This window comes from Phyllobates terribilis, unplaced genomic scaffold (genome assembly GCF_046119375.1).
Source record: "Phyllobates terribilis strain yellow unplaced genomic scaffold, ASM4611937v1 Scaffold_12__6_contigs__length_324123572, whole genome shotgun sequence".
Lineage (NCBI taxonomy): Eukaryota > Metazoa > Chordata > Amphibia > Anura > Dendrobatidae > Phyllobates > Phyllobates terribilis.
The window spans coordinates 293,366,459-293,389,558 of record NW_027362772.1 but is presented as its reverse complement, the minus strand read 5'-3'; the positions used below and the strand labels follow the sequence as shown (position 1 = coordinate 293,389,558).

General features: G+C 49.4%; 1 protein-coding gene across 4 annotated transcripts in view; it reads right to left on the bottom strand.

Moving 5' to 3' along the window:
* Positions 1-1,814: 1,814 nt before the first annotated feature.
* Positions 1,815-23,100, bottom strand: part of LOC141172726 (nicotinamide N-methyltransferase-like) — a 56,960-nt gene continuing 35,674 nt past the window's right edge. For all 4 annotated transcript variants that reach the window (XM_073657194.1, XM_073657193.1, XM_073657196.1 and 1 more), the window contains one exon: positions 1,815-3,327. In XM_073657194.1, the coding sequence (XP_073513295.1) occupies positions 2,904-3,327 (424 nt within the window). In that variant the 3' untranslated portion in view covers positions 1,815-2,903. The remainder of the gene's footprint in view (positions 3,328-23,100) is intronic.

The window sequence follows — 23,100 nt, the reverse complement described above, 5'->3', positions numbered from 1 at the left end:
CGCTCATCTCTAGTAATAATATCATCCCCAATAAAGTATAAAAAATATTTCAAGGTGCAAATAAAAGGTTATGGATAGTGTTTAAAGAGTAGGTTTTATTAACCCTTTTGGTGAGCACGCTCGATTGCTCGCCGAGTATTTTGGTTTGCTCTGCATTTCTTTCACTGTTGCAGCGGCTGTAAGTGTCACGGCTGTTAGACAGCTGTGACACATGCAGATATTGACTGTTGGACTGTCCAATAGTCAATCTCTGCATGTTTCACAGCTGTTTAACTGCAGTGACACTTGCAGCCGACGAGACAGTAAAAGAAATGCCGAGAATGCCAAAATACTCGGCGAGCACCCGAGCGTGCTCACAGAAAGGGTTAATAAAACCTACTCTCTAAAGACTATCCACAACCTTTTATTTGCACCTTGAAATATTTTTTATATTTTCTTGGGGATGATATTATTACTAGAGATGAGCGAACATGAGCATGTTTGAGTGCTCGCAGAAAGGGTTAATGAAACCTAGTCGCTCAACACTAGTTGTAGACAAAATTTCATGCCCAATTGCATATCCAACTGATTTTCTAATCTATTTTAATTTTCTTATGTTGAGCAGAAATCTTTTTTAGCAGAGATAATTCCAACCAAATATTATGAATGGTTTATAACTAGACCAAGGATGAAAGCAAATTTTGCGCAATTTCTTGCAAGATGACAATTTTGCTTCCCCCTTCACCTTCTGGAAATATGTCTGAGCTGAATTGAGTTTCCACAGTACAAGCATAGAAGTGTAGCCAAGGAATCTTTCCTGAATCTTACATTTTGTATCACAGGATGCTCATTCCATCTGAAGCCCAAGTGATCTATTTTAAATATTAATATCTGTCCAGAACGTGTAGGTACTAGATACAGTACTTTACTCAACAACTGTTGAGGCAAATACCAACCTTTTTCCACACGTTATGTAAGATCATATGTCAGCCACAGGTGTCAGACAACCACTTTAATGTAAAATTAAAATAACTACAAGGTTGTGAAACCATAATGATTATGATATAACTTGATATATTGTTCCCATGCTTTAATCCTTAGAAATCAGAACTGTTTTTTCTTGTGGACCGTGGGAAAAAATATGTCAAGAAGAGGAAATTATTTCTATAATTTCTCTATGGTAAATATGATTTTGATAAAATTTTGCTAGTTATCTGTGTTATCTGCTCATGTGGTACCGCTATGGGTACCCTGATCATGTCTACATTCCAAAACCTTCATGTCAGAAGGTGGGTATGAAGAGTGCATGAGAACAGGCTTTATGCTCTGCTTTGAAGCTGTGTGTGACATGCGAGTCAGGCTTGGTGGCCAAATCATGTCCAGACATTAGGTCATTTGCTGGATTTTATATGGTTAGTTTGAAGAATGTTACTTGTTTCTTTAGGGGAATTATTTTCTTGTCTCCTATTCTGTGTATATGCTTTAAACTTTGAGTACTTTTAATCCTTTAACATACTATACATATTTTAATTATAGATTTTAAAATTACTACTTTATTATTTTGGGTCATTCTGCAATTATTCCTGCATGATTTACCCCACAGTTTTGTATGCATATTTGTTTTTCTCAATTTGTCAATTGTAAACGTTAATAATAAAATAATAAAAAAGTTTGTTGTTCAGGATGGTATGGCCGGGCACTGATGAAGGCCCCGAAATTTAGATGGTGATGTACAATGCCAAAAATTTAACCCTTCCCAACTAGGGCTGGCTCCCAGGGGAGTTGGAGCAAAAATGGTCCAGCAGAGAGTAATCAGCTTTAGACAATTTGTACCTTTTACTGAAGTTCTGAAAACAGTTCCAGAAGATTCCATGCAATTCACATACAGGATTTTAGTAAGACCTGCACGGTGAGAGCTCAGTTTCTCTGCTGTGATGCAATGTAGCCTTCCTGCTGCTAATTATACCTCTGGTAAACAATTCCTTGGATCCCCAGGGGTACAAGGTGAACAGTTACTGGATCCATGATCCCTTCCAGTGAGCAGGCAGCTCAAATCCTGTAGGAAAACACTTTCTCTTGCAGCAGTGTCCCTGACTTTTCTAGCTGCTGAGCTCCTGGGCATAACACTTCACTGCTCTTTATATGAAGACCGAGTAGTCTCTCAGTTTCACCGCGGACCCTGGAAGTCTATGTGGCTCTAGGGACTGATACCCTGCCTCATGCAGCCTGTCCTTTGCAGAGAGCATGCTGCTCTTCTTCACCTGGACCTCCTTGTTGCTACACTTCCTTACATCTTCACTGCTCCACTGAAGAACACTACACTTCAGAAGCACCTCCTCCCATCTGAGAGATTGTGCACAACTTCTTGGTTTTTCATCAAAAGTGCACAGTTCTTCTGTAAGGGATCGGGTACAATGTGTGGATGCAATTATGACAGCAGAGAAATCAGCACTCACCATTGCTGGCAATACATATAAATTATATTACACATCCAGGCATTTTGTGGCGCTACAGACACGGGCGCCACATAAACAAAGCAAAAAGAGAACAAAGTCTGCTTATTACAAGAAGTCAGGATCTCATAATGTTTGAGATGATGAAGCTATGTCACAGCATACTCATACACCTACAGTAAGGTTTTAGGACATAAAATCTAGACCACTATTCTTAAAAGAAAGGTCTTTGGATGATCTTATATAAACCAGTTTTCCTGAGATACATGATACACAGCAGATTTTATGTTGAAAACTTTGTAATTATATTAACATATATTAGTACCATGCACTTGACACTAATAACAGAAATGAATAGGATTTTAAAAATGTAAAAAAATAAGACTATATAGGAAGCCTTACTATACATTTTATACTCTGTTTCAAAGCCTTACATCTAAATCTTGACATGCACACTCAAACTTTCTTGTTTTACTTCTCCTTGTGAGCTGCAATGAATATGACGGCCTTATAATCAGTAAGGTCACTCACAGTCGTTCTCTTCTTAATCTTACAGCTATCAATAAAAAAGCCAGCATCAACTATAGCTTTCCTGACAAAATCCTCATCATATTTGAGAAGGTGAACCTTGTCTTTCCCAATTGTTGCATTTGTAGCCTCTAAACATCCAATTAATATGAATTGTCCTCCAAGTTTCAACAACCCTGAGAACTTCCTGAGATATCTCATGAAATCATCTTGATCTTTGCTGATAGCATCTAGAAGCCAAGCATTTATGACACAATCTGCTGGTGGTAAGACGATTGGATCCATCATATTTTCTTTTTCGAGGTCACATTTCACAACATGTTGAAGGGCTGATCGCACTTTTCCTTCCTTGTCCTGTAATAGATCACTGAAAAAAATGGGAAAATATGATTAATGTGATAGGTTTTATATCAAAATAGGATGGGCCTTAGGGCTTAGTGGTTAGTGCTGTATTATTAGTACAAGGGGAAAGACTTAATTTCAACTAAAATTAATGTACATCGGATAAATCAGCCACAAGCCGTTATTAAAAGTGTCTTTATGGTCTATTTCAGGGTGATCCTTTTCTACTGTATAGGAAAATGTCTGAGCATATAAAGAAGGTGTGCATAAAGAACCACTTACTGAAAGTAGCAAAAGTTTACTAATTAAAATAACAAACACAATAAATATGTACCTTAACCCTGCTGCTCTGTTCACGTCTACTATACACTTATAATGTTCCGGTCATTTTTGACCGGACCTATTAAAGTCTTGATTTTTAGCTAATTTAAGTATTTTATTTGAATACATGTTGCATTATTATACTGTATGTGAACATGGTTGCTCACAAACAAATGAAAAATTAAATCAAAAACTTAATTTTTATTTTTTTTGTATCAAAAAATGTTACATGACCTTATTGCAATATTCATGCATATTGCACATTTGCACATAACAAAATATTCTTTGTATAATTGTAAACTATAACTAATAACATCAAACTGTATGTAAACATATATTTGTTACAAAAATAAATGAATGAAAAGTTCATTTTTTTCTATATAAAATGGTAAATAAGGTTCACGGTGTTAAATTTACTTTGCACAACAGCAACATATCCCATTTGTTTTGTGATTACTTGATGTTGGACAGAAGGCGCATCGTTTCCATTTTAGGCTGGTTACGTTGCTGGTGGAGGCCTTGGGTATCGTAGCAGTGCTGGTGGAAGTCGTTAGTTCACTTTCTTTAGCATGCTGTTGGATCCTGTGGACAATGGCCGCCGCTCCATCATCTCTGGGTGTTACTTTTCTTTCTTCGATATATGGGCTAACCAGTGATTTTCCCAACTCCTCTATAAAAATTCTTCTTTTATATAATTTATTTTTTTTCCAATCTGGGTGTATTTCACGCCATAACACGAATGCATTGTTTGCCGACACATCAAGAATGTTGTAAAAAACAACCATTGGCCACTGATTTGTTTTGCGCTTACAGGTGTAAGTGCCTATGAGTAGATCTAGAGTATCAGCTGCCCCTTTTGTGGCATTATAATTAGTGTTGAGCGAGCACTAAAATGCTCGGGTGCTCGAAGCTCGGGCCGAGCACGCCATGATACTCGGGTGCTCGACCCGAGCAACGAGCCCAATGTTAGTCTATGGGAGACTCGAGCATTTTTGCGGCGGCTCCCCCGGCAGTCTTTTAAAAGCCTAACAAGTGCCCAAAACGATAGTGACAGTGCTCAAATGACATGGGGACAGCATGGGGATCGCCCCAGGAAGCATTTCTGACCCCCAGGTCACTGCTGTCAACAACGTGGTCAGTGGTATTAAGCCACTTTTACAGGCTCAAAATAAAACGTTCAAAAACGAAAGTGAAAGTGCTTTCCTGTGAAATATGTTAAGGATAGTGTTGAGCGATACCTTCCGATATCAGGAAATATCGTATCAGATTGGATCGGACCGATACCCAAAAAGTATCGGATATTGCCGATTCCGATACAGGAAACCAATGCAAGTCAATGGGACACAAATATCGGAATGAAAATAAACCCTTTCTTTCCTTGTAGGTTAATTCTACATGAAGTAAAACAACTAAGAATAATGTAGAATGTATTACTCGAAAAGCCGGCAATTCATCAGCGGCATACACCGGTACCCGACAATTTACAACAGAAAGAATAGAGCTTCACACATAGATTAGATAGATAGAAACATGTCAGTCACATATATATGAAGTACAGTGACAGTGTTGCTTACTGTACTTGTCATTTAGTGTAAAGGATTTATTTAAAAATATAATAGTGTTTTCATGCACCGTCTCTTTAAAAAAGCCGGCCGGCAATTCAGCATCTGTACCGGACAATTTATAACAGACAGAATAGAGCATCACACATAGATTAGATAGATAGAAACATGTCAGTCACATATATATGAAGTACAGTGACAGTGTTGATTACTGTACTTGTCATTTAGTGTTAAAATAAAGGATTTATTTAAAAAAAAATTGGCGTGGGGTTTCCCTTAATTTTAGTCTCTAGCGGAGGTTAAGCAGACGGCTGGGGCAGATGTTTGAAGCCTGGGAAGGGGGTAATACCCACGGAGCTTCCCAGGCTACTAATATCAGCCCCCAGCTGAATACCTAGCCTTTACTAGCTATTAAAATGGGGGACCCCCTCAAAAAAATGACGTGGGGTCCCCCCTAATTTAATAGCTAGCAAAGGCTAGGCAGACAGCTGGGGGCTGATATTAATAGCCCAGGAAGGGTGCCATGAATATTGGCCCCCTTCCAGGCTAGAAACACCAGCCGTCAGCCGCCCCAGAAATGGCGCATCCATAGGATGCGCCAATTCTGGCACTTAGCCTCGCTCTTCCCACTGCCCTGTAGCGGTGGCAGTGGGGTAATAGGGTTGGGGTTGATGTCAGCTTATAATGCCAGCTGACATCAAGCCCAGGTTAGTAATGGAGAGGCGTCTATAAGACACCCCCATTACTAACCCCATAGTCAAAGTTAAAAAAAAAAACACAAACACCCAGAATAAAGTCCTTTAATTGAAATAAACACGCAATTCTTTATTGTTCTAAATTAAACTCTACTTACCATCACGCCCATTCCAGCTGAAGCCAACGATCTCTTGCAATAAAAGAAAAATAATAAAGCAACCTCATCCTTACCTTTCCATGGATCCAAGGACAGCTCCAGCTCTGCTACATCGAGATGACAGGCTGGACCGCAGCTGAGGTGAGCTGAGTTCATTGGACATGACCTCACCTCATTCACGTCACTGACAGCGTGGGAAAATTCTCACGCTGAAGCGCTGAGTGCAGGAGAATTTTCCCACGCTGTCAGTGACGTGCATGAGGTGAGCCGAGTTCATTGGACATGACCTCGGCTCATCTTTATGCCGTCACAGACAGACACTGAGGAGCGCAAGCAAGCCTGCGCTCTCAGTGTCTGCGGGATGACAGGCTGGATGGCAGCGTTCTGCTGCGGTCCAGCCTGTCATCTCGATGTAGCAGAGCTGAAGCTGTCGTGGGAACCATGGAAAGGTAAGGATGAGGTTGCTTTATTATTTTTCTTTTATTGCAGGAGATCGTTGGCTTCAGCTGGAATGGGCGTGATGGTAAGTATAGTTTAATTTAGAACAATAAAGAATTGTGTGTTTATTTCAATTAAAGGACTTTTTTCTGGGTGTTGTGTTTTTTTTAAATACTTTACTAGAAATTCATGGTGGTCATGTCTAATATTGGCATGACCCCATGAATTTCGGGCTTAGGGACAGCTGATAATGCCAAGCTGGCCTTAACCCCTTTATTACCCAGTGAGCCACCGCACCAGGGCCCTGGATGAGTTGGGTACAGCGCCAGAAGATGGCGCTTCTATGAACGCGCCATTTTCCAGGGTGGCTGCGGACTGCAATTTGCAGCGGGTGGGGCCCAGAAAGCTTGGGCCTCCCTGCGCTGCGGATTCCAGCCCCCAGCTGCCTAGTTGTACCTGGCTGGGCACAAAAATAGGGCGAAGCCCCACGTATTTTTTTTTTTAATTATTTCATGAAATTCATGAAATAATTAAGAAAAAAAGGGCTTCCCTATATTGTTGTGTCCAACCAGGTTCAAATAGGCAGCTGGTGGTTGGGGGCAGCCCGTTCCTGCCTGCTGTACCTGGCTGGACACAAATATAGTGCGAAGCCCCACGTAAATTTTTTTTTAATTATTTCATGAAATAATTTTTTAAAAAAAGGGCTTCCCTATATTGTTGTGTCCGGCCAGGTACAAATAGGCAGCTGGTGGTAGGGCGCAGCCTGTTCCTGCCTGCTGTACCTGGCTGGACACAAATATAGCCGCAGCCACCCCGGAAAATGGCGCGTTCATAGAAGCTGGTTGCTGTACCTGGCTGGCATACAAAAATATGGCAAAGCCCACGTCAAAATTTCTGGGAAAAATTAATTAAAAAATAAATAATAATTTAGGGACTGCATCTTTATTAACTCCTCAAATGTCATTTAGTGTTAAAATAAAGGATTTATTTAAAAAAAAATTGGTGTGGGATCCCCCATAATTTTAGGCTCTAGCGGAGGTTAAGCAGACGGCTGGGGCAGATGTTTGAAGCCTGGGAAATGGGTAATACCCACGGAGCTTCCCAGACTACTAATATCAGCACCCAGCTGAATACCTAGCCTTTACTAGCTATTAAAATGGGGGACCCCCCCCCAAAAAAATCACGTGGGGTACCCCCTATTTAATAGCTAGCAAAGGCTAGGCAGACAGCTGGGGGCTGATATTAATAGCCCAGGAAGGGTGCCATGAATATTGGCCCCCTCCCAGGCTAGAAACACCAGCGGTCAGCCGCCCCAGAAATGGCGCATCCATAGGATGCGCCAACTATGGCACTTAGCCTCGCTCTTCCACGCTACCCTGGTGCGTTGGCAGGGGGTAATAGGGTTGGGGTTCATGTCAGCGCCAGCTGCCATGAAGCCCAGGTTAGTAATGATGGGCGTCTATAAGACACCCCCATTACTAACCTACAAAGTGTTAAAAAGAAAAAACACACAGTACACCCAGAAAAAAATAATTTATTTGAAATAAAACACACAATTTTATTTAATTCATAGTTTACTAAAAAAAATAGTTACCTGTCCACGTTCCTGCGCTGATCTCCCATGCACAGCTGTCACATCTGGAGATGGTGACAGCTGTGCATGGCTGCTGTAAGCTCACGCTGCCGGGAACACGTCCGCTCCCGGCAGCGGGAGCCACTGACTGAGGTTACCGGAGTGCATTCAGGCAGCACAGCTCCGGACACCTCCTTTACGGCAGTGCTGTACCGTGGGAATTTCTCACGATACAGCAGGGCCGTAAAGGAGCTAACCGGAGCAGCGCTGCCTGAACTCCGGCGAACCCGCTCATGCAATGGCGGGGCTGCTTTACGGCCCCATCATTCTAGTCTAGGTGAGTATAGGTGTAGTTTTTTATTTTTTACTTTATTTTAGGTGGCGATCGGCGGGGACAGGTAATGTATGAACTAATTTATTGTAGGCAACCACTGGCCACCAATGACATGAATTTAAAATTTATTGGGGACACAGTAGGGCAATTTATATAGCAGGATCAGGCTGATGGGAACTACTGCTCCCATCGAGCTGATCCTGCTGGCACGAGTGGACCGGGGACAGACATAGGCCGATGGGAGTAGTAGTGTCACATCGGCCTATGTCTGCCTGCACGCACACACCCGCACACATCGCACAGACACCGCACACATCGCACAGACACCGCGCACACCCGCACACATCGCACAGACACCGCAAACACTCGCAGACACACGCACAGACACCCACACACACCAATCATGACGGGCTGATCGTCTGGGAGGTGACGCTGTGCGGCCAGCCAATCACTGTAATGCCCACAAACAACATGGCTGCGGCATTACAGTGACTGGCTGGCAATCCCTGCATGTGTGACACCCCAGGGGTCTGGTTGCCACAGTGATAGAGATATTATGTCTGAGAGCAGGTGGGAGGTCCTTTGGTCAGGGATCCTGTGCATGCCACACCTCCTGCCCAGTCTTGGGAGGGGAAGAACTTCCCCTATATAAACCCGGGGCTGAAGCAGGGTTAGCAGTCAAGGAGAGTAGAGACAAGAAACAGTCACAGGAAGAAACAGCAGAAGCTCAGTGGGAGCAATACTACTACAAGTCAGGGGCTGGCAGCTGCAGAGCTCGCCCTGACTGAGAAGCTTTCTTACCGGACCCGGCGTCCGAGGCTGTGGGGACTAACTCTTACCCAGCAGCAGAAGCCGACCGGCAGGGGATTTCAGGTCCTCAGGCCCAGAAACCCGAAGGCACGGTCACACGCGTGGGACCAGCACCGCCATCGTGGAGCGGAAGCCATTAGAAGGCCCCGAGTCACCGGCCATACGGGTGAGCACCACACGGTACACTCAGGGACGTGGGCTACTTATATCCGCTTCTAGGAAGGTAGCCAGAAGAGTACAGTCAGTTTGGGAGGCCTACAACTCCGCCTGGCCAGGGGAGATCCCATCTGCTCAAGGACTGACCAGGCCCCGTTCACTAGCAAGTACTCCGGGAGGGTCTATCGTTGTTACCAGTAAAGACCCTGAATTACACCGCACCGTCTCTGAGTGGTTCCTGCTACCCCCATCATCCACATCTGCTGCCCTGAGGCCATACCCATCCCGTTGGGGGTTATACCATCTACGCTGCACCATCCATCCACCGGCCTCAGCGGACTGTCCTGCAGCGGCAGCTCCATAGCTGCATTCAACGGGTGGCGTAGTCGTCCTGCATCTACCGCTGTTACATCGCCGCTCAGTTTGACTCCCTGGGCACGGACCGGGTCACCGCCACGAGACTACAACCCTCAAGAGATCCGGCTCCGGGTAAGCTCCCGCGTGCGCAACGCAGCGCGACACAGGCCCAGGGGCGCGTCAACTTTGGCGTAGTCGGCAGGATTTCGTGCCCGCAACCACCGGGTACTGCGTGCCTGAAAAAGAGACTTTTCAAACTTACCTGTGGTGAAGATTCCCGCCATCCGGCGCCATCTTCAGCCTTCTTCCCGCCATCGGTGAAGTTTCCCGCCATCCGGCGCCATCTTCTGCCTTCTTCCCGCCATCCGTGGAGTTTTCCCGCCATTGGACGCCATCTTGAGGACGCCGCGCGGGAAGAAGAGGGGCGTGGACTCCGAAAGCGCGCGAGAACTGAAGCCCCGCCTCACGTCCGGACGTTGCGTAAGGTCCTGGAAGGAGCCCAGCAGACGCCGACGTCACAGGAGCGCGACGGAAGGTCCTCAACCCTGACAATCCACTGCGGAGCCGCGGCCTACGGAACAGGATCATCGCAAGGTAGGCCACGGTCCACTAGGGGGGAGGAAGATGTCGGATACGGAGGAGAGCTTCACTGCCTCAACCCCCGCCAGCGCTACCGCTGCTGCAGTTATGCCCTTCACCATGCCCTATATCCCGGGAGCAGCTTGGCTACCCCAGTACTCAGGGGAGTCACATACCCTGCATGACTTTAGAGAAAAGCTGGATAGCCTCTTCCAGGTGTACCCCCTCACAGAAGAGCAAAAAGTGAGCATCCTGGTGGCCCAACTAACCGGGGCAGCCAAAAGGGAAGTAAAATCCTGGCCACCTGGGAGGAAGACTGTCGCAGGGATACTCACCCGGCTGAAGGACACCTTTGATACCCGCACCTCAGCCGAGATTAAGCTTAGATTCTACGGGTGCAAGCAGCGAGCGCATGAGAGTATAAGGGACTATGCACTAAACCTACAAGAGGCCCTGAGGGCCATTAAGCAGACCGACCCTGATGGAGTGGGAAACGAGGACAGGCTGTTGACCGAACAGTTTATAGAGGGACTGTATTGTAATGCCCACCGAACCCAGTTGCGGGCAATGGCCTTACAGGATCCCCATCTGGGCTTTGCACAGTTCAAGGACAGAGCCATCCGGGTGCTCCGAGAACCGGCACCGGGTGGCGTTGTGACCCACAAGCGCCCTGCTATCACTTACCAGCAGGAGGCGGCGCCCTTGTCGGCAGGGCCTGTGGGAGCTGATGCGCAGGCTTTGGACAATGACCCGGCTCCAGACCTACACCATCAGGTCCAAGAGCTAGCTAAGAGCGTTGCTGCGCTAACCCGAACTGTGCAGTCTTTACAGGCTTCCACCCCAGGGAAGATCCAGCTGGCATCCGGACCGGAGGACATCCCGTGGCGTCGACCAAGGAGGACCCCACCGGCCAGAGGAAGACCCAGTGACCGATACAGCGAGGACGGACGACCCATCTGCCGCCGCTGCAATCAACCTGGACATATGGCAAGGTACTGTTCTTTAAACGGGCACAACCTGGGGTAGAGGGCCAACCCCCAGGAAAAAGATCACCAGGCCCATCGAACTGGCGCGACAGATATGTGGGAGGACGTCCAGTCTTGCCTGTGGTACTGGATGGCATTCCCATGAGTGCCCTACTGGACACCGGGTCACAGGTCACCACCATCCCGTACGTGCTCTTTAAGCAGTACTGGAATGACTCGGATATTACCCGCTACCCTGACGACGACTTGAGTATCATCGCCAGCAATGGCCAGCCCGTGCCACAGATCGGATTTAAAGAGGTGACCATCAAAATCGGTAGAGTCAAACTGGCAGCACAGGGACTGATCATTGTAGATATTGACAAACATGAGAGTCACCCAAAAATAACTCTAGGAACTAATGTAATTGAAAATTGTCTTGCAGAGGTGATTTTCCTTTTACAGCAGATTGCCAAGAACGCCAGCTCCGGCGAGCAGCGGGTGCTCCAGAAAGAGATCCGGTCACTGATGCGACGGCAACAGGTGGAACTCTCCGGCGGTGAGATTGGTAGCGTAAGAATGTGTGACCCTTTTCCTATTGCCATGCCCCCAAAAAGTGAAATGATGATTTGGTGCCGGGCAGCTATTGGTCTGAGAGGTAGAGATTACCAGGCAATGGTAGAACCAGTTTACTCAGACAGTAGGCCCACCATTTTGACAGCACGGGGGGTGGTCAATGTACGCCATGGGAGGGTGCCCGTTCGCATAATCAATATCGGGGAGAGGGAAGTGTACCTGCCCCGGTATGCCACGCTAGCCAAATTATATACCATCAACCAAAACTCTATACAGTCTGTGGAACCCTTGCCTCCATCTCACCCGGAGGAAGGTAACGGCTCTAAGAAAGTAATGGAGGATTGGTGTCAGCAACTACACTTGGGAACTGACTCCACTCCCTCCCACCAGAAACAGGGAGTCTACCGGGTGGTTCAAGAGTATGAGAGAGTGTTTAGTAAACACCCGTTAGACTTCGGGCGAGTCAAGGGGGTAGAACACCGCATCCCCACGGGAGATCATCCTCCCATAAAAGAGAGGTATCGACCCGTACCCCCTGCACATTACCAACACGCCAAGGGGATGCTTAGAGACATGAAGGAGGCTGGGGTAATCCGGGATAGCTGTAGCCCCTGGGCAGCCCCACTAGTTTTAGTCAAAAAGAAAGACAACACTATGAGGATGTGTGTAGATTACCGGAAAATCAACCGTATCACACACAAGGATGCGTACCCTTTACCAAGGATAGAGGAGTCTTTGGCTGCTTTAAGATCTGCTAACTTCTTCTCCACCTTGGATCTCACTAGCGGGTACTGGCAGGTTCCTGTAGCAGAGGCGGACCGGGAGAAGACCGCATTCACCACCCCGATGGGACTTAGTGAGTTTACCTGCATGCCCTTTGGACTTTGTAACGCACCAGGAACCTTCCAACGATTAATGGAGTGCTGTCTGGGACACAAAAACTTCGAGACGGTCCTGTTGTACCTGGACGATGTCATCGTATATTCCAAGACTTATGAGGACCACCTGAAACATCTGGCGGAAGTGTTCGAAGCCCTGGCAAGTTACGGCCTGAAGGTGAAGCCCTCTAAGTGTCACCTCCTGAAGCCAAAGGTGCAGTACCTGGGACACGTGGTGAGCGCTGACGGAGTGGCTCCCGACCCTGATAAGATCACCGCACTTAAGGAATGGCCAAGTCCCTCCAGTGTAAAGGAAGTGCGGCAGTTCCTCGGGTTGGTAGGCTATTACCGCAGATTCATCCCCGGTTTCACCAAAAAGGCAGCACCTATGCAGGACCTCCTGATAGGCCAGTCCTGGAAGGCCAAGAACCAGAAGCCGCCCTTCAAATGGGAGGAGCTGGAAGAAGAGTCCTTCCGCCAGCTGAAGATGGCCCTCACGGGGGACGAAATCCTGGCGTACCCGGATTATAGCCAGCCCTTTATCCTCTACACCGACGCCAGTAACATCGGGCTAGGAGCCGTACTGTCCCAGATCCAGCAGGGGAAGGAACGAGTAATCGCCTACGCCAGCCGAAAACTGCGACCCACCGAAAGGAACCCCGAGAATTACAGCTCATTTAAGCTAGAGTTCCTGGCCATAGTATGGGCAGTCACCGAGCGCTTTAAGCATTACCTCGCTTCTTCCCGGTTCACCGTGTACACGGATAACAACCCGTTGACACACCTGGACACGGCAAGACTCGGTGCCCTGGAGCAGAGGTGGATGGCCCGTCTGTCCAACTACGAGTTCACAATCAAATACCGGGCAGGACGCTCCAATACCAACGCGGACGCCCTGTCCAGGATGCCCAACCTGCCGGACGGAGGAGAAGATCCGGAGGGACTGGAAGAAGTTGAACTCCCTGCGTTCCACCGTCATGGGACTATTCAGTATTCCCACCAGGTAAGGAGTAAGCAGACTGCTACGTTGAACCCCTTACCCCACTACAACTGGGCGGAAACGCAAGACAGCGACCCTGCCGTCCGACTGGTGAAGGAGATGCTGACTCGGCCGGAGGCTCGCCTTGAACCAGACGCTCCGGAGGAAGCCAAACAACTATGGGCAGAGAAGAGTCGACTGTTCCTTTACAAAGGGAAGTTGTGCCGCAGAATGGTTAACTCCCGGACGCATGAATTACTCTGGCAAGTAGTGGTGCCACGAAAGGACGCAGCCATGGTGATGGAGGCATACCACGACGGAGCTGGGCACTTCGGGTGGAAGAATCTGGAGTTCCTGCTGCGCGAGCGGTTCCACTGGGTAGGCATGAGGGGAACCATTGAGAAGTGGTGCAGAGACTGTGGCCCGTGCAACCTGAGAAGGAAGGACCATGCCAGCCAGAAGACTCCCCTGCAGTCCATCGTCACCCGGCAACCGTTGGAACTGGTAGCCTTGGATCATGTAAAACTGACCCCAAGCAGAAGTGGCTACGTCTACGCGTTAACCATCGTGGATCATTACTCCCGGTTTCTGGTTGTCGTCCCCGTCAAGGACTTAACGGCTCAAACAGCAGCTAGAGCCTTCCAGCAGCACTTTTGCCGTCCACACGGGTACCCGGACCAAGTGCTGACGGACCAGGGACCTGCCTTTGAAGCGGAGGTCTTCCAGGAATTCTGCAATCTGTATGGCTGCCGGAAGATAAGGACGACACCCTACCATACGCAAACTAATGGACTTTGTGAGAAAATGAACCAGGTGGTAATGGATCTTCTAAAAACGTTGCCCCTGGAAGAACGCAGTCTGTGGCCTGAGAAGTTGCCCGATCTGGTGGACCTATACAACCACATCCCGGTAGGTTCCACCAACTGTACCCCGGCTTACCTAATGAGGGCAAGACCTGGTAAGTTACCTGTTGACCTGGAAATGGGAGTCCTGACACCCGAGGACACTTCACCAGAAACAGACTGGGACACAGAGAGGCAGCAGCAGTACCGGAGAGTACAGGAGAGCGTGGAGCGAAGTCTCTGTCAGGCTAGGGAAAGACAAGAGAAAACTTACAACCAGTATGCTCCCGCTGTTCCCCTGGTACCCGGAGAGCAGGTCTTGAAGAGGAAGAGACGGCTCCACAAGTTGGATGACCAGTGGGAGAAGGACCCGTACACCGTACTGCCCTCAAGCCACGAGAACCCGAAGGTTTGTACCATCAGTAAAGACGGAGGGGAAACCACCGCCATTGTATCCCGGGACCACCTGAAGAAGTGTCCCGAACAACTGAGGAACCTTGAAGAGAAACAAGAAGACCATCGACCCGTAGAGGAAAGGGAAGATATGGTTAGTACTGTGCTCGGGGACTTCCCTCGGTCTTGGACTCAAGTCAATGGTGCAGTTGTGGTACCCATACTCACCTTCCTCCAACCAGCATCCCAAGCACCTACGGAGCAACAGGTAGAGCTGGAAGAACAGCCGGTCCAGGAGGCAGAAGACTCCACACAAGCAGAACAGGAGGATCAACCCTCTGCTTATAGTGAGCCTGCCGTACCCCTAGTGAGACAAAGAGCCGGTAGACAGCTGCCCAGTTTACCCTTGACAGCTCCTACACCCTGTAGTTCAGGACCAGACAGTCAGCTCCGTAGGTCCACTAGGGCCACTAGAGGCCAGTTACCCGCACGCTGGAGGATTTGAAGTGTATAAATTGTTTTATTTATGTTTATCTGTGTATTGTTGCTTGTGTATAATTTTGTGTTTCCAGTTAATTTTAGGAATCCTTGGTGGATTTACCGGGAATCCTTGTACATAGTTGGAGCGTAACCCAGGATGGACTAGAGACTGTTAAGGACTCGGGGTAGGACAGACCCCTACCTGGTTACGTCTCCCTGTTTTGGTGAAATGGACACCTTGCTTTCTTCAAAGACTGCACCCGGTTACGGACATGCCGTGACCACCTTTATGTGTTTCTTATTGTATTGTTATTGTTATATCTTGTTATGTTTTTCTAAAATATGTTTAGTCCCGGAGTACTAAATTTCACTAGGGGGGAATGTGACACCCCAGGGGTCTGGTTGCCACAGTGATAGAGATATTATGTCTGAGAGCAGGTGGGAGGTCCTTTGGTCAGGGATCCTGTGCATGCCACACCTCCTGCCCAGTCTTGGGAGGGGAAGAACTTCCCCTATATAAACCCGGGGCTGAAGCAGGGTTAGCAGTCAAGGAGAGTAGAGACAAGAAACAGTCACAGGAAGAAACAGCATAAGCTCAGTGGGAGCAATACTACTACAAGTCAGGGGCTGGCAGCTGCAGAGCTCGCCCTGACTGAGAAGCTTTCTTACCGGACCCGGCGTCCGAGGCTGTGGGGACTAACTCTTACCCAGCAGCAGAAGCCGACCGGCAGGGGATTTCAGGTCCTCAGGCCCAGAAACCCGAAGGCACGGTCACACGCGTGGGACCAGCACCGCCATCGTGGAGCGGAAGCCATTAGAAGGCCCCGAGTCACCGGCCATACGGGTGAGCACCACACGGTACACTCAGGGACGTGGGCTACTTATATCCGCTTCTAGGAAGGTAGCCAGAAGAGTACAGTCAGTTTGGGAGGCCTACAACTCCGCCTGGCCAGGGGAGATCCCATCTGCTCAAGGACTGACCAGGCCCCGTTCACTAGCAAGTACTCCGGGAGGGTCTATCGTTGTTACCAGTAAAGACCCTGAATTACACCGCACCGTCTCTGAGTGGTTCCTGCTACCCCCATCATCCACATCTGCTGCCCTGAGGCCATACCCATCCCGTTGGGGGTTATACCATCTACGCTGCACCATCCATCCACCGGCCTCAGCGGACTGTCCTGCAGCGGCAGCTCCATAGCTGCATTCAACGGGTGGCGTAGTCGTCCTGCATCTACCGCTGTTACATCGCCGCTCAGTTTGACTCCCTGGGCACGGACCGAGTCACCGCCACGAGACTACAACCCTCAAGAGATCCGGCTCCGGGTAAGCTCCCGCGTGCGCAACGCAGCGCGACACAGGCCCAGGGGCGCGTCACATGCTCATTGGCTCTGTAAAGAGCACCAAACATGCAGGGCGGAGACCCGAGCTCCCGCCCGAGTAACCCGGAAATGCTCGGTGCTCGCCGAACATCCCGAGTAGCGTGATGCTCGGGCGAGTACCGAGCAGTGTCGAGCATGTTCGCTCAACACTAATTATAATGTAAAATCATGTCCGGCTTTCTGTCGTCTCCATTACTGATGGCACTATCATGGTGCATTGTGCTCATCAGAATGACCTGTTTGTGTGTTTTGGGAACGTAAGAGACTACTGTTGTATCCTTAGTAAAATAAAACATAGAACTATAAACGTCTCTCTTAGTGAGGATACCTTGCGCCAGTTCTGGCTTATTTTTTCTAACAGTACCCAGCATGGTCATTTTTCCTTTCAGCAACATCTGCCCCAGTTAGTATGATGTGAAAAAATTGTCGCATGTAACATTTTGTCCTTTGAGTCCGTGTATCAAATCCAAAACTACTCGCATACTGTTATGCACACGCCCGGGCTAAGCGGCGTGTGCGTGGGATTGGTAGTGATTCCACTGGACCGTGCCGGAGAGTGAATGCCTGGAGGGGCGTGACTAAGTATTCACCCGATCCGACCAGGGTCGCACGACGGCATACGACGCCAGTGCACCAAGGAGGAACCGAGCAGAGGGACCAGGTGCTACTCCAGGTCAGACCCCGGACACGGCTGTTGACCCACACAGGGGAATACAGGAACAGGCTGGTAGGCTGGCACACAGACTGGAGGGTATAGGCAGGCACAACTGGTATGCAGGCAGGCGGGTATGCAGGCAGGGGGGTAAAGGCAAGCACAGCTAGAGTGCAGACAGGGAGGCACTAGCAGGTAGGAACACAGGCGGGATAGAACCCAGTACACACCGGGACTCAGGAACAATACAGGCAGAGGGTTACAGGCAAGCACAGCTAGAGTGCAGACAAGGCTGAGCAGGGAGGACAGGGCTCTGTTCACACGGAACAGACAGGAAGGGAAAGACAGAGCCAGATACTCACACAGTACTTGCAGAGACAACAAGCAGGAGTTAGGTACGAGTTCAGACTCTGCAGAAAAAGGAAGGGAACGGACATAGAGGCAAAACAGGTAAAGGACAGGAGAGAGTTCAGACTGGAACTGAGTGTACGGAGGAGACCGACACTGCAGAGGGATACAGGAGCGGGTCTGGGAATACGGCCCCCAGAGAGGCGGAACGAACAGGCAAGGAGCGTGTTCAGACAGGACAGACCAGACACAGGAGCGGGTCTAGGAAATCGGCCACTAGAAGGCGAGAGGAACAGGCTAGGAGCGAGTTCAGACAGGTCAGACAAGATACAGGAACGGGTCTAGGTAATCGGCCCCTAGAAGGCAGGAGGAACAGGCTAGGAGCGTGTTCAGACAGGACAGACAAGAGAACACAGAAAGGACTCAGTTCAGACACGGGAGCTGATACCGCAAAGCAGGAGACATACAGGACACAGTTCTGACACGGGAACTGATACAAAAAGCAGGAGACAAGAGACGGGACCTGGCACCTTCAGAGTGCAAGCACACACTGAAGGAAACACTATGCTCAGGCAGGGATAGAAGGGAGCTGCTGAGCTATATACCAAGTGACAGACAGCAATAGGCTGAGGACGCACAAGGGGTGTGACCCACAGCAGGTACAAAAGGCAGGAAGTGATCGGGCGCCGCCCTTAAGCAGCAGAAACAGACACAAACAGACAGCATGGAGGGAAGCCAGAGAGACATTCTGGACAGGAGATCAAGTGCGCCCTCTTGCACAGTGGGAGATGGACCACCATGCAAGGACGCCGCCAGGTATGCTACAGTACCTCCCCCCTTACGCCCCCTCTTCTTCAGGCCTGCCAGAATCTTCCGCAGGGAATTCGAGGGCCAGTCGTTCACTGGGTTGGAGGGGGACAGAGACTTAAGGGTAATCTCTGCTTCGAGGTACATCTTGTCAAGCTCACAGGAAGAAATAGACGGGTTATCAGGTACATAATGAGGAAAAGTCACTGTCTCTTTGTTATCTGGTGGTATCCCGGAGGATTCAGGAAACAACTGGAGGTCCTCCGCCGGGTCAGAAGAGTGCAGAGGCTCAGAGAAAACAACTGCTTCAGAGTACACTAGGTCGGACTCACTGGAGGAAGCAGGCGAGGTATCGGGTACCGAGTATAGGAAAGTCTCTGTCCATTCACCACCAGGTGGCACCCCGAAGGGTTCTGGAGACAGCTGGCGGACCTCCGCCTGGTCAGAGGGGTGTAGAGACTCACGGGTAACCTCTGCTTCAGAGTACACTAGGTCGGACTCACTGGAGGAAGCAGGCGAGGTATCGGGTACCGAGTATAGGAGAGTCTCTGTCCATTCACCACCAGGTGGCACCCCGAAGGGTTCTGGAGACAGCTGGCGGTCCTCCGCCTGGTCAGAGGGGTGTAGAGACTCACGGGTAACCTCTGCTTCAGAGTACACTAGGTCGGACTCACTGGACGAAGCAAGCGAGGTATCAGATCCAGGATATAGGAAAGTCTCTGTCCATTCACCACCAGGTGGCACCCCGAAGGATTCTGAACACAACTGGAGGTCCTCCGCCTGGTCGGAGGGGTGTAGAGACTCAGGAGTAACCTCTGCTTCGGAGTACACTAAGTTGGACTCACTGGACGAAGCGAGCGAGGTATCAGGTACAGAGTATAGGAGAGTCTCTGTCCTTTCGCTACCAGGTAGCACCCCGAAGGGTTCAGGAGACAACTGGAGATCCTCCGCCTGGTCGGAGGGGTGTAGAGACTCGGAGGTAACTACCACTTTGGGGTACCCATTGTCAGGCTCACAGGACGAAGCGGACAAAGTATTGAGTACCGGGTGTAGAGAAGTCTCTCTCCATTTGTCATCGAGTGGTATCCCGGAGGGTTCAGGAGGCAACAGGGGATCCTCCGCCAGGTAGTAGAGGTGCACAGACTCTGAGGTAACCACAGCTTTGGAGCATCCTTGGACATGCACACCGGTTAAAGAGAAAGAAGCATCTGATGCCGGGTGCAGGAAGTTCTCCTGTGTGGAGTCTGGATGGGCAGAAGTCTCTTCGGCCAGGAGAACTGGTGCACTACCCACGCACATTACCCATTGGGGTTTCTCCGGGATACAGGGAGATGAAGCTTCAGTAGGGACTTCAAGGTTGGGGTCAGGAGGTCTCAGGGAGGACAGACCCTGGCGTGACGGCTTGCCTCTAAGTCTAGCACGTCTGGACTGCCTCTTGAGGTTGAGAGAAGTATTCCGGAAAGCGTAGTCACCCTGTGAGGATTCTGGGTGGGCAGTAGTCTCATTGGGCTGGAGGACTATTGCGCTACCCACACACATTACCCGTCGGGGCTGCTCCGGGATATTGGGAAGTGAAGCTTCAGCAGGGGCTTCAGAGTTAGGGTCCTCGAAGACCATACGAAAGGCCACCAGGAAGGCCTGCAGGTCAAGGATGACAGGATCCCATGCTTCCCATAGGGGGGTGACCCATTTCAAGGCATCACCCGCTAGGTAGTCAATCATAAAGGCCACTTTAGCCCAATCGGAAGGAAAATAGAGAGGGTAGGCCTTAAAGTGTAGCATGCATTGCTGCACAAATGCACGACACTGTCTTGGATCCCCATAGTAACGTGGCGGATCCGCAGGAATGAGGGCTGATAGATCCATCTGGACGGGTGCGTAACTCGCCTGGAACTCAGCTAAAGGGGGGAAAAAATTTATTTATTTTATTTTAATGCATGTATTCGCTGGAAAAACTTCTCAAAGAGCGAAGGCCGTGGGGCTCAACGGGAACCATGGCCTGAGCATGCTGTTATGCACACGCCCGGGCTAAGCGGCGTGTGCGTGGGATTGGTAGTGATTCCACTGGACCGTGCCGGAGAGTGAATGCCTGGAGGGGCGTGACTAAGTATTCACCCGATCCGACCAGGGTCGCACGACGGCATACGACGCCAGTGCACCAAGGAGGAACCGAGCAGAGGGACCAGGTGCTACTCCAGGTCAGACCCCGGACACGGCTGTTGACCCACACAGGGGAATACAGGAACAGGCTGGTAGGCTGGCACACAGACTGGAGGGTATAGGCAGGCACGACTGGTATGCAGGCAGGCGGGTATGCAGGCAGGGGGGTAAAGGCAAGCACAGCTAGAGTGCAGACAGGGAGGCACTAGCAGGTAGGAACACAGGCGGGATAGAACCCAGTACACACCGGGACTCAGGAACAATACAGGCAGAGGGTTACAGGCAAGCACAGCTAGAGTGCAGACAAGGCTGAGCAGGGAGGACAGGGCTCTGTTCACACGGAACAGACAGGAAGGGAAAGACAGAGCCAGATACTCACACAGTACTTGCAGAGACAACAAGCAGGAGTTAGGTACGAGTTCAGACTCTGCAGAAAAAGGAAGGGAACGGACATAGAGGCAAAACAGGTAAAGGACAGGAGAGAGTTCAGACTGGAACTGAGTGTACGGAGGAGACCGACACTGCAGAGGGATACAGGAGCGGGTCTGGGAATACGGCCCCCAGAGAGGCGGAACGAACAGGCAAGGAGCGTGTTCAGACAGGACAGACCAGACACAGGAGCGGGTCTAGGAAATCGGCCACTAGAAGGCGAGAGGAACAGGCTAGGAGCGAGTTCAGACAGGTCAGACAAGATACAGGAACGGGTCTAGGTAATCGGCCCCTAGAAGGCAGGAGGAACAGGCTAGGAGCGTGTTCAGACAGGACAGACAAGAGAACACAGAAAGGACTCAGTTCAGACACGGGAGCTGATACCGCAAAGCAGGAGACATACAGGACACAGTTCTGACACGGGAACTGATACAAAAAGCAGGAGACAAGAGACGGGACCTGGCACCTTCAGAGTGCAAGCACACACTGAAGGAAACACTATGCTCAGGCAGGGATAGAAGGGAGCTGCTGAGCTATATACCAAGTGACAGACAGCAATAGGCTGAGGACGCACAAGGGGTGTGACCCACAGCAGGTACAAAAGGCAGGAAGTGATCGGGCGCCGCCCTTAAGCAGCAGAAACAGACACAAACAGACAGCATGGAGGGAAGCCAGAGAGACATTCTGGACAGGAGATCAAGTGCGCCCTCTTGCACAGTGGGAGATGGACCACCATGCAAGGACGCCGCCAGGTATGTTAAACATACCTTGATGTTTTCAGCTCTATCTCCAGTGTTTTCTACTATGTATACCTGAGCGTTTACAGTGTATGAACTTTTGATGTCGCACAGAGTCCATATTTTGATGCCGTACTTTGCAGACTTACTTGGAATATACTGTCTGAACGGGCACCTACCTCTGAATGACACTAGTTGTTCATCTACAGTCACATTTTCACCAGTATTATAAAATATTGGTAGAATATCTACCCATTTATTCCACAAATCTCTAATAGGGGCAAGTTTGTCTGTGGCTCTTATTTCAATTCAATTGGTTTTATTATTAGTGTTGAGCCACCCCCATAGTGTTCGAGTTCGGTTCGGTTCATCGAACACCCTTGTGTTCGCCGAACTGTTCGTCGAACACCTTCGAACACCGCTAAAACCAATGGCAGGCAAACAAAAACACATAGAAACACATAGAAAACACCTTCAAAGGTGTCCAAAAGCTGACAAACTTCTCATAAGACATAACTAACACATGGAAAAGTGACAAGTACATATAGTCATGCGAAAAGAAAAGAGGTGGAGGAGTAAAAGGAGGGGGAGACACAGATATAGGCATGTCATGCACTTCTAAAATCCAAAAAGTGAGAAGCCGACACGGCCAGTCCGTTACTGCCCATGCCACCTCCGTGTCGCCGGGTTTGTGCCAGAGCAGCGGTGGACCCTGACGGCCAGCCCCCCTCTCACAGTACTGGTGCCTGTCCACTGGTGGTTCGAGCGAGCCCCCCTGTGGTGGAGGCAGCTCTAAGCTTTTTAATTTAAATTGTCTCTCTAATTTGAATGAATACACTTTAAATCCTTTTACAACGATCTATTGGAGGGCAAGTCTCATGCCAGCAGCCGCATAATTCCAGCTCCAGTAGCGTCCACTAAAGCTGCTGCAGTTAAAAAGCTTTTATAAGGATCGAGCTCGGCGGTCCACCGCAAGGTGTCCTACCGCCAGTCCTAGCCCCTATGCCTTGGGGTGCCTCCTGATGCTCTTCACTGAGTATCCCGGGGTCCCGAAGCATTTCCTTTGAAAAAATTAAGTGTCCTAACTACAGGTGGTGTAGCTTGCTTAACAGCTGGGATAATCCGCTGACTAGCAGACACTGCTACTAGGCACAAAGTATTTCCTGGGCTAGATGCAGTTAAAAATTTGT